Source organism: Strix uralensis, chromosome 3 (genome assembly GCF_047716275.1).
Source record: "Strix uralensis isolate ZFMK-TIS-50842 chromosome 3, bStrUra1, whole genome shotgun sequence".
NCBI lineage: Eukaryota > Metazoa > Chordata > Aves > Strigiformes > Strigidae > Strix > Strix uralensis.
In genome coordinates this window covers 111,222,338-111,233,134 of record NC_133974.1, presented here as the reverse complement: position 1 = coordinate 111,233,134, position 10,797 = coordinate 111,222,338, and the positions used below count along the sequence as shown (strand labels likewise).

At 47.1% G+C, this 10,797-nt stretch overlaps 1 protein-coding gene across 4 annotated transcripts; it reads left to right on the top strand.

The window, feature by feature from the left end:
- The first annotated feature begins 213 nt into the window (after positions 1 to 213).
- On the top strand, positions 214 to 8,492 carry LOC141941895 (TOG array regulator of axonemal microtubules protein 2-like). Of its 4 annotated transcripts, XM_074864873.1 has the most exons (7): positions 215 to 363; positions 3,999 to 4,104; positions 4,263 to 4,451; positions 4,686 to 4,921; positions 6,130 to 6,288; positions 7,165 to 7,282; positions 8,217 to 8,492. In XM_074864873.1, exons 4-7 carry the CDS (start codon positions 4,752 to 4,754, stop codon positions 8,310 to 8,312), a joined length of 543 nt encoding a protein of 180 aa, XP_074720974.1. In that variant the 5' UTR covers positions 215 to 363; positions 3,999 to 4,104; positions 4,263 to 4,451; positions 4,686 to 4,751; the 3' UTR covers positions 8,313 to 8,492. The 4 variants fall into 4 exon arrangements, with proteins under 4 accessions (XP_074720976.1, XP_074720974.1, XP_074720975.1 ...); XM_074864875.1 differs by lacking the exon at positions 4,263 to 4,451 and having other exon boundaries at positions 214 to 363; XM_074864874.1 differs by lacking the exon at positions 215 to 363 and having other exon boundaries at positions 3,776 to 4,104.
- Positions 8,493 to 10,797: the final 2,305 nt, after the last annotated feature.

Sequence of the window (10,797 nt, the reverse complement as noted above, 5' to 3'; positions counted from 1 at the left end):
CACAGCTCCCCCTAGTGTGCGTTGGTGTGGAGCGGGAAATGCTTCACCCGCCGTACCAAGCTTTTTTTTTTTTTTTTTTTTTTTTTTGTTTGTTCGTTCTTATTTCAATTTATAAAACTATTTTCTGGTTCTGCTTCTGCATTTATAACAATTTGGTGACCCCGGCGTGACACTGCGGAACCCGTGGAGTGTTGGTTTTCAGGGGAGGCGCCCCACCTTTTAGGTGTCCCCTGGACTCCGGTGCTCCCTCGGACCGGCAGTATCACGAACAAAGGGCAATAAGAACACGCAAAAGAGAAGCGAGATCGCAGAAGAAGCTCCCGGAGATTTCCCCGCGAAGGATCCAGGCGAAGACCTCGGACTGTGAGTGACGCCTGGTGCGGGAGGGTTTTCTGCCTGAGTGAGTGCGGTGTGACTGAGACGTGACAGTGTCACGAAGCGAGTGCGGAGCCCTTCTAGCCGCGGTTCCAGAGTTCCGCGAGGAGCTTGGCTGGTGACAGGGTGAAGCGAAAGGAGAAGTTTGGAAGGTCTCAGGCAAGGGATTCGGGATAGGTTTTATCCCAGGGTCGATACGGGATTAGTTTTGTCCCAGGGTTGCCGGCAGGAGATTCGGGATAGGTTTTATCCCAGGGTTGATACGGGACTGGTTTTATCCCAGGGTGATACGGAACCAGGGTGACTAGTCTGGGTCAGAAAGGGAGTAAATCCCGCGGCTCGGGGAACCCACGGAGAGGTTCCAAGAAAGGGAGCGATTTAGCGGACATTCCCCAGGACAGTCCCCTGGGCGGTATGTTAAAAAATCGGTCTAATTGGTCTGAAACAAAAGGAAAAAGTAAAGAAAAAATGATTCAATACTGTATGGTCGAATGGACCAAAGAACCTATCAGATCTGATCATTTATTTTGGCCGAAATTTGGAACTACTGGCGATTGGGCATGTCAGGCATTAAATTTATATGTAAGTAATAAAAAACCCTACAACCAAGAGGAATGTGACTATGCACACATGTGGAAAGGTTCCCGGACAATATCAAAAACCCTACTGTTGAAAAATAAGAATGCAGGTAAGAAAACTTCTAAAGATAAAGAATGGCAACCTTTAGAAAATCCTCCTCCTCCTTATGAGGGAAGCTCAGAGGATGAGGAACCGAAACCTAGCGCTCCTTCCCCTCCACCAGCAGCCGAACCCGTAACCGAGAAAAACAAACAATTAGAAAATAGTGGGGCAGAGGTTTGGGGAGGTGTTGGCGGCGGCGGGCGGCCCCTAGGACCGCGGCACGACCCCGCACCAGGACGCGGCCCCCCCGCGGCACCGCAGGGAGGGGGCCCGGCCGCGGCTGCACCCCCGCGGGGGCTGCGCCGAGCGCTCTGGTCTGAGCGCGCTGCTGGAGGAGCCCGGCCGGGGAATAAAGCGGCGAGCGAGTAAAAAACTTCACAGATGTATTCGGGAGTAGACCCTGCATCCCCGGTGGGGGAGGCTTTGTTAAAAACTCGATTCGCGGCCGAATTGTGGGGAGATATTAGAAAGAAGTTAGAAGAATTCGATGATTGGCAAGAGCGGGGTCTACAGGAATTGTTAAGGGAAGCGCAGGAGGTGCGTGTTAGAAGAGAGGAGAATAGGTTTCAGAAACTAAAAAGAAACACTGGCTGAGCCTCCAGTGTTAAGTTTGATGGGCGTTAAAAGGCCTTTTCAGTTGTTTGTAACTACCTCAGATCAAACTGCTTATGGGGTTCTGACCCAAGATTGGGCTGGAAGTAAGAAACCAGTTGGATATTTTTCAAAATTATTAGATGCCGTAAGCAGGGGCTGGCCAGCATGCCTACAATCTTTAGTGGCAGCAGTCTTACTAATTGAAGAGGCATGAAGGGTAACTTTTGGAGCTATTATCACAGTGTTTTCCCCTCATGATGTGCGTGGGGTACTGCAGCAAAAGGCTGAGAAATGGCTCACTGATAGTCGGCTATTGAAGTATGAGACTATCTTAATGAGAGCACCAGGATTGGAACTGAGGGTAACCGGTGCTCAAAACCCTGCTCAGTTTTTATATGGGGATCCTAGGGGTGAATTAAGTCACAATCGTCTTGAAGTAATGGAATTACACATGAAAGTAAGACCTGATCTAGAAGAAACTGAATTATCTGAAGGCAAAAAGTTGTTTATAGATGGGTCCTCTAGGGTTGTAGATGGGAAACGAAAATCGGGGTATGCAATAGTTGATGGAACCAAGTTGGTGGTTAAAGAATCAGGCCCTCCCAGTCCTGCATGGTCAGCTCGAGCATGTGAACTATGTGCTTTATATCGAGCTCTTGAAATTTTCAAAGACTCGAAAGGCACTGTATACACCGATTCTAAATAATGCCTTTGGGGTGGTTCACACCTTTGGAAAAATCTGGGAAGAAAGGGGAATGATTAATACTCAAGGAAAAGATCTGGTTAACAGAGATTGAGAAATTGGGGGCCACTGTGGTGAATGGGAAATGGATCCTTCTAGACAATAGGGATACAGGGAGAATTGCAGAAGACTCTGCAAACCAGACCAGAATTGAAGTGAAACTTCTGGGTGATGGGTACAGTGTAAAAGAGATTAATGAAAACCAGTTAAGAATTCAAGCCACAAACAAGAAGAAAGATCTTGATGGCTGTGCAGTGCATACCATTAATGGCACATCATGGATAAAAAGCAGGCACTCTGATCTTTTACCTGGTGACAAAAATGTTAATGAATGTGATCCTAAAATCAATATGTTTGAGAAAACTAAAAGTATGTCATGTATTTCTACCAGCAGAATAATTTCTGCAGTGAATGAAAGGATCCAAATAGGTTTCACAGAACTATCGAAAGTTGGGAAATACAACTATTTACTGGTAAGGGTAAATCAATTAACTTACTGGGTAGAAGCCTTTCCTAGCACCAAATTTATTGGAGCAAATTATACCACAATTTGGAATTGTAAAAGTACTCGATTTAGATCAAGGTACTCATTTTACATCTAAGATCATAAAGTTAATTACAGAACCTCTGGGCATCACTTGGGAATATCACACTCTGTGGCATCCACAAAGTTCTGGACGGGTAGAACAAATGAATCAGACCTTGAAACAACAGTTACCTAAACTAATGATAGAAACCAAATACTCATGGATTAAATGCTTACCCTTAGCCTTACTTCATATTAGGACTATGCCAAATTCAGAGACAGGACTTTCAGCTTTTGAAATGTTCTATGGGATGCCATATTCCCAAGGTATGCCTTTAGGGCATCCATTAATAGAAGACATGATGATACATCAGTATATTAAAACATTGGGAAAAAACTAAAAGAATTAAGAATAAAAGGAATATTGGCGCAGACAACTCATTTAGGATTTGCAGTACACAAAATAAAACCTGTGTTGTGGGTGTTATTTTAAGCAGGGAAAATCCAGCATTTTGGCTCTTCTTGCCCAGGTGTGCAATCTTTTAGGACATACTGCCTTTTTTTTGTGGGATGGGATGGGGTGGGGCAGGTGTGTGTGTACGGCGTGTGGACTAGATTGCAGAGTGCAGACTCATCTCTGGAGTGGCAGTGCAGACTCTCACTCCTGAACTGCCCTCTGGGGATGGCGGAGAGGGAAAATGCCCCAGTAACAGCCAGATGGGACTGTATCTCAGGGACGGGGTACAGGGAGGGTGCAAGCAGCAGAAACACGGCGTAGTCTGCCAGCTTCTAGGAAGCAGCAACATCGGGACTTCATGTGCCAGGGATTTCAGAAAGGCTGTCTTGTTTAACGGTCACAAATTAACCCATCCCCTCTGAAAGCATCTATTTGCCTTTTGGATTTATGTGTGCTTCTGACTGCCACAGCATCCTGTGGCAACGAGTTCCACGACTGAATTAAGTGCTGTATGAGAAGCACCTCCCTTTGTTTGTTTGAGCTGACACTCTGGTAATTTCAGAGGGTGCTGCCTAGTTCTTGGGTGGTGAGAAAAATCAATCTTTTTGGTAATTGCCTTTCAGGGAGCAGAAGGCAAAGGGACTCTTCAGCATCAGATGCCTGGCTGTCTGCCACTCAGAAGTCCTTCTTTCTAAGCTTCATGCTGTTTCCTTGGCAGTTACCAAAGAGGTAAGAATGTTGTGTTCAGTTGCGTCCCTTGTACCTTGTACATGGGTTACAGAGTAGATATGTGCTTGTTCATCTACATGTGTGCTCAGTGTCTGCCTTCATTACTCATTTTTCTAATAGTTATGTCACCTATCTCTATGATCTGTCTGTACATACAGCTATATCCACTGGACATCTGTCTCTCTCCTCTTTGAGCTATGCCATATACAAATGCAGAATCTGAGACACTGATCAGGTGATTTGCAACAGCCCAGGTCTCTGCCCAAGCTGTAATTAAACACGGCAGCTTTTGCCTCCCAGCTTCCTCCCACTGCCTCCTCCTCAGCATCCTGGGGGATTGACTGCAGGTATTTATTTTCCAGTGTTTCCTGATATCTGTATTTTAGAAGTGGTCCTGAGGCCAGAGAAGAAGTTGCTATCAGAGTAAGCGTGTTTCTGTGCTTGTGGTCTTCTGCGCTTACCATGCTCTTATGTTCCAGCTGTACACAGCAAGAAGTCTTGTTGCTTCCTGGGACCTTTGTCTAGGGGAACATATTTTCTTTACAAGGTGATTCTTACATTTCCCTTCATGACTTGCCCAGGTGAACAACCTCCGCTCGAAGGTGTCTCAATTTGCCATCAGCACTCTTGGAGAGCTCTTCAGGACCATGAAGAAGCACATGGACCATGAGGTGGATGGGATTGCTCAGGTCTTGCTCCAGAGGATGGGGGACTCCAGCAAGTTCATTCAGAAAGCAGCCGACCAATCCCTGGATATCATGGTGAAGAGTGTGACTGCTGCACGAGCAATGACTGCTCTCATGGCTAGTGGAGTCCAGTATGTTGTTCTTCTCTTAGTGATATCCTTCCCCTTAAATTGTGTGGGCAGAGGGAAGGGATGGGAGGCAGAAGGGGAATGATGGGAGGGAAGGGTCCTTTCTCCTGCATCTTCTGTGAACTCAGCACTTAGATTCTCTGATCAACCTTGCTCCTTTCTTCTTGACATCTACTTCTGTCCTACTACAGCCTATTTTTCCTCAGTCAACACTGCCTAGACGTGGTGAATGATGGGGAAGTGAAAGTCCCTGCAAAGGGTGGTGACATAGCCTGTGGCTTTGCGGGAAGAGGGACAGTGGCAATTCCAGCAGTGAGCGCCCTTTGATATTTCACAACGCTAACCACAGAGGCACTGGGAAAACCCATGCATCATCATTATGCAATTAACTTGAGAAATGAGGAGGCTAATTGCTGGGACACGGAGCAGATCAGGGAGAACCTGCTGGGTGCAGCACAGTTTGCACAGGAGGCGCAGCTCCTGATGAGAGGAGTCTGTCTGACTGTGGTGCCCTTAGAGCTCCACTTTCTATACAGATTCACGCTGCATGTTCGCCTTGAGATGGTGAGTCACTTTACAGGCGCCTTCACAGGCCGACTCCCATGGGACAGCTGAAGCAAATGCTGCTTTAAAATATTCGTGCTGTGCTTGATAGTTTCAGACACGCACCCTCTAGAAAGGACAACCTGGCTAAAATGACTGCTATCCTTTTGAAAAGGGTAGAACACTCAAATGTACCTCTTGCCAAGCCTGAAAGAACAAACTGGCTGCATTGCTGGATATTCTGCAGCTTCATACCCCACAGGGTTTTCAGCCCCATTTTTTTTTTTTCAAGGGTCTTCAGATTTTGGAGATAAACAGGTGGAATAAGCTTCAATCCTGCTGCAGCTCTGTCTGTGTAGTGGGAGCCCTCTGACGAGTCAGCATGAATTATCTTTCATTTCCCTCTTTGTCAGAGTTAATTTTGGGAAAGAAATTGAGTATCAGATAGTCCAGGGAGATTGAATTCCTCCCTCTTCCTTGCAGGTAGTCCCTCTGTACGATGCCAATTTTGGTTTTATCTGAGGACAGGATCTTCTACAGGTGGCTAAAAGTGCAGGGAGAACACACGGCTCCTTCCCCCAGCAATGAGGGGGAGCATGCTATGGCTGAGGCCTGTGCTTCTGGCCCTCCTTTTTCCTCTGCTCCACTGTCTGTTCTCTTGTTTCCAGGCACTGCAACGTCTTGGTGCGGAGGTGTGCGGCCAAACACCTACTGACTGCGGTGGAGCAAACTGGAGCTGAGAAGCTCCTGTCGGGTGCACGTGACAGGACTGAGCTGCTGGTGTGCACAGTGGTGAGGTTTGCTCAGGACTGTCACCCGGACACAAGGTGATGATCTTCATTTCACCTCCTAAAATATGAAAACTGTTTGATATCTGTCAGGAAATGACTGTACTGGATAAGATGAGGTTGTCCAGCAAGGAGGACCATTGCCAAATTCCTGTGACTTGAATGATTCTTTATGCAGATCAGCTGAGCTCAGATTACTCAGTCAAACAATTTTGCTTGGTCTTACGTGCACAATGCAAAGCTGAAGCGTTGGCTGATGTTCATCGCTGAAGGATCCCAAGCATTTATTTCTGATAAGGTTAAGACTGTCCTAGAAAAATTCCAGCTGTCTTTAACCAACGTATTCAGTCTTTCTACCCCCTTTCTGCAGATTTAGTTACCGATGATAGTCACAAATTGTTCTTGCCAATCATTGTATGATGTTGTCATCTTGTGGCTGAATGACCTCCAAATTTCTTCTTTAAGATAGGTGTAGTTTCATAGTAGCAAAACCAAACCAAAAAACCTTATTTTGATTGTTAAATTCCCATTAATAGATGGCAAGAACACATGAGCAACCAGTTGCCTGTGTGCATACATGTAGTATAGAATAATAAATAGTAAGCATGAGGTGATTTGCCCTGGCTTTTCTGCCAGTTAAAGGAAGATAAATTACAATTTCTGAGTGAAATTGAATTTTCCTGTTGCCCTGTGTTCTCCTCTTTCCTCTTGTGGTCAGCTGGCAGCATTGTGCAGTGACTCCAAGTGAAGGCAAATAATCTCTCTTTGCTGAATAGGTAATAACCTTCTCATGAAGGTATTGCACAATGATGAATTTAAAATACCAGCTTATTCTCTTAACACGTTTCCTTTGTTTATTCCCAAGGGAGAAAAGACAGTAATAGTCTGTATTCATTTCTCTCTTTCCTGTGTTAGGTCTTATGGTCGGAAGATGCTGACTGTATTGATGAGTCATAAAAATTTTGATACGTATTTGAAACAGTCCATCCCCTCACGTGACTTGATAGATGTTATGGCAAGACTTAAGCAGAAAGTAAGTGCTTGGCAGGAGAAATGTCTCCTTTATGTAAGTGCTGACATCGCTAATAGGAGATTAAATGTACCTAATCTAAATATACCAATCTCACTCTTCTTCCACTGAATCATTTTGCTCCTGGGAATGAACTGTTGATCCTCAGCCTGTTTATCTGCAGACAGTGAAGGAAGTAGTATCATTAGAAATAAAGTGGGTGTATTTTGAATATCAGCCACAAACAGGAAAGGGAAGTAGGAGAAAATGGTTTTACCTTCAAGCATAAAAAACCCAACACTACACCCTCCCCAAATGAAGCAAGGCAGTGAGAATAGTGCTTCTGATAAGCTAATAGAGTCTTAGCAACAAAGAAGTAGTAGTGCCAAGAAAATTTCCAAATATACAAAAGATGCACAAGGCAATCACAGTTAGTACATCTATTGTCTGTATTCTGGCAACACTGCCCTGCTGTCACGCACTGTGGAGCTGGAAGAAGCTTTGTGAATTCAGCATCCAGTGGAAAATCATCCCTTTTTTTTCCATTCCTCTCCATTTACATTTGAGAAAGGAATGTGCCTTTGTGCAGGAACAGGGAGAGTGAGTGAGAACCAAATCCACTTGCAACGCAATGGGCCACCCTCCAGACAGTCCAAAAGTTTCTCGCTATTCCCTTTAAGGATGCTTGTTCCCCACCAGTTCGCATTATTCCCATTTGTGCTCAAGACTCATGAATTCAGGATTTTACATGGCTGCCCATTATGGTAGCACCAAAGCCTTGGGTTATTGAAAACAAATAGTAGACGTCACTGAATCTCTGACCTGTCTCCCTGTCTAAGTTACGAAGTGTTTTCCTAAGCCTTTCTTGGTAGCAGTGGTCCTGGTTATAACTTGTGTTTTAAACAAGTAATTTCTTGTTTTATCTTCTATAAATTCATGGGTTTTTATATATATGTAGGGCGGAGAAGACCATAAATGTGACCTTCCATCTGTGAAGGCCCCCAGGAAGTCTAGGAAGGGGACCACGCCGCCACTCGGCCTCAGCATGTGGTGAAGAACCTCTGGAACGTTTTGGGCCTGAGTGTCGGTTGAAGACTTGGTGTGCTCCAGGAAGCCGATGGAGAGATGTGGAATGGCTGGAAATTGTCTATATAGTGATAAAATAGTAACATGTCTACTTTATGCTATTGTATAAAGGGCTGTGTGTCCTTTAATAAAGTGGCATTAACTCGATCACATTGGTTGTATAAATTGTGTCCGGGACTTCCACATCAGCAAGTGGTACTTGAACAGGGACCCTCCCGTCGGTGCTCGCCCGAGCAAGAGAAGACGGCCCAGAGGGGGCAGAAGCAGCCATAGCAGGTGCTGCCCCGGCGCCTGGGAAGACGCGCGCGCAATCGTTGGGTATCTCGCCCTGATCAGGTGAGCGGCTGGGGAGGAGATGGGGTCTACTCTAAGCAAAGAAGAAGTAACAGTGGTTAAGCTCCTCCAACATATACTCTCTGAGAGAGGATCATCTTATGATGAGGGAAACCTGAGGAAGTTGTTGTCATGGGCTCGGCAGCATGGATTAATCCCCTCAGTGAGCGCAGCCTTTGAATTAGCTACTTGGGAAAAGATCGGCGCGGCACTGTGGGACGACATTAGCTCAGGCTCTAAAGACAGTGGGAAATTTTCCACCCTGTGGAGATTGATCCTAGAGACTGACAGAACTGAAAGCAGAACGGCAGACCCCTGCCTCTGCTTTCGCTGCCTTGTCAGCAGAGGCAGAAAGCGCTGGCGCTCAGGATTCCGCCACTGCTGTGACGTTCGCGGGATCCCTGTTCCCCAAGGCGGCTCCTAAAAGGAGGGACGGGGACGCTTCACGCGCAGCACCTGTGCGTCAGGAAAGTCGAGCAAAAATCAACAGATTCACCACCGCTTGAGTCCCCCCTTTCAAGCTCAAGGGAACAATCACCGGAGCACCCCACCCCGCTCCCGCCGCCTCCTGCCCGACCCCACGCGCGCTGCCGCCTCGCCAGAGGAAGGCGCCGATCCACCCCTGCCCCCGTCCTCGCCTCCATCACCCCGATTGGTGCATGAACAATCTTGTTACGGTTCACAAGATCCACACTTGTGAGCACTAAGGAGAAAACTAGTTGGCTCAGCCTATTCCTATGGCACCGCCACCTCCCCCTCTTCCTATTAACACCTTTTTTCATGACGGGGGGGTGGGGGACTGGTCAGGGGGAAACAGTGGCAATCGGGCCACTGCCATCATCAGCTCGCATGGGAGAGGGGGCACTGGGAGGCATGGGAGGTAATGGTAATCCAGCACACTGATGGCAGGGAGTTATTCGGGATGCAATAATTGAGGGGCAGTTTAAAGAGCTGGGACCAATGGTGTTTCCGGTAACAGTAACCCCACACGGCAATGAGTGGGAGGCCTGAGATTGGAAAATGATTAAGGAGGCAAAATTAGCAGTAGCACAATATGGGTTAAAATCACCATATACTAATTCAGTCATTCAGCATATTTTTACAGCAAATTTATTGACTCCGTATGATGTGTGCATGATTATACAAACCTTATTAACAGCTTCCCAACAATTGCAATTTTTTCAATGTTGGCAAGTGGCCTGCGAAGCTGCACAGCCACACCCCCTCAGCAAGGAGATCACAGAATCATCTAGGTTGGAAGGGACCTTGAAGATCATCTAGTCCATCCATTAACCTAGCACTGACAGTTCCCAACTACACCATATCCCTAAGTGCTATGTCAACCTGCCTCTTGAACACCTCCAGGGATGGGGACCTGGGCAGCCCATTCCAACGCCTGACTACCCGTTATGTAAAGAAATACTTCCTAATATCTAGTCTAAACCTTCCCTGGTGCAACTTGAGGCCATTACCTCTTGTCCTATCACTCATTACTTGGCTAAAGAGACTCATCCCCAGCTCTCTGCAACCTCCTTTCAGGTAGTTGTAGAGGGCGATGAGGTCTCCCCTCAGCCTCCTCTTCTCCAGACTAAACAACCCCAGTTCCCTCAGCTGCTCCTCGTACGACATGTGCTCCAGACCCTGCACCAGCTTCGTTGCCCTTCTCTGGACACGCTCGAGTCATTCAATGTCCTTTTTGTAGTGAGGGGCCCAAAACTGAACACAGTCATCGAGGTGCGGCCTTACCAGTGCCGAGTACAGGGGCAAGATCCCTTCCCTGTCCCTGCTGGCCACGCTATTTCTGACACAAGCCAGGATGCCATTGGCCTTCTTGGCCACCCGGGCACACTGCTGGCTCCTGTTCAGCCGGCTGTCAATCAACACCCCCAGGTCCCTCTCTGACTGGCAGCTCTCCAGCCACTCCTCCCCAAGCCTGTAGCGCTGCTGGGGGTTGTTGTGGCCGAACTGCAGCACCCGGCATTTGGCCTTATTGAAACTCTTCCAGTTGGCCTCAGCCCATCGCTCCAGCCTGTCCAGGTCTCTCTGCAGAGCCTCCTTACCCTTGAGCAGATCAACACTCCCACCCAACTTGGTGTCGTCTGCAAACTTACTGAGGGTGC

Coding starts and splice junctions, on each gene's coding strand:
- LOC141941895 (XM_074864875.1), top strand. CDS start 4,752: ATGAAGAAGCACATGGACCATGAGGTGGATGGGATTGCTCAGGTCTTG. Junction 6,289..7,164: donor GACTGTCACCCGGACACAAG/GTGATGATCTTC, acceptor TTCCTGTGTTAG/GTCTTATGGTCGGAAGATGC. Junction 7,283..8,216: donor TGGCAAGACTTAAGCAGAAA/GTAAGTGCTTGG, acceptor ATATATATGTAG/GGCGGAGAAGACCATAAATG.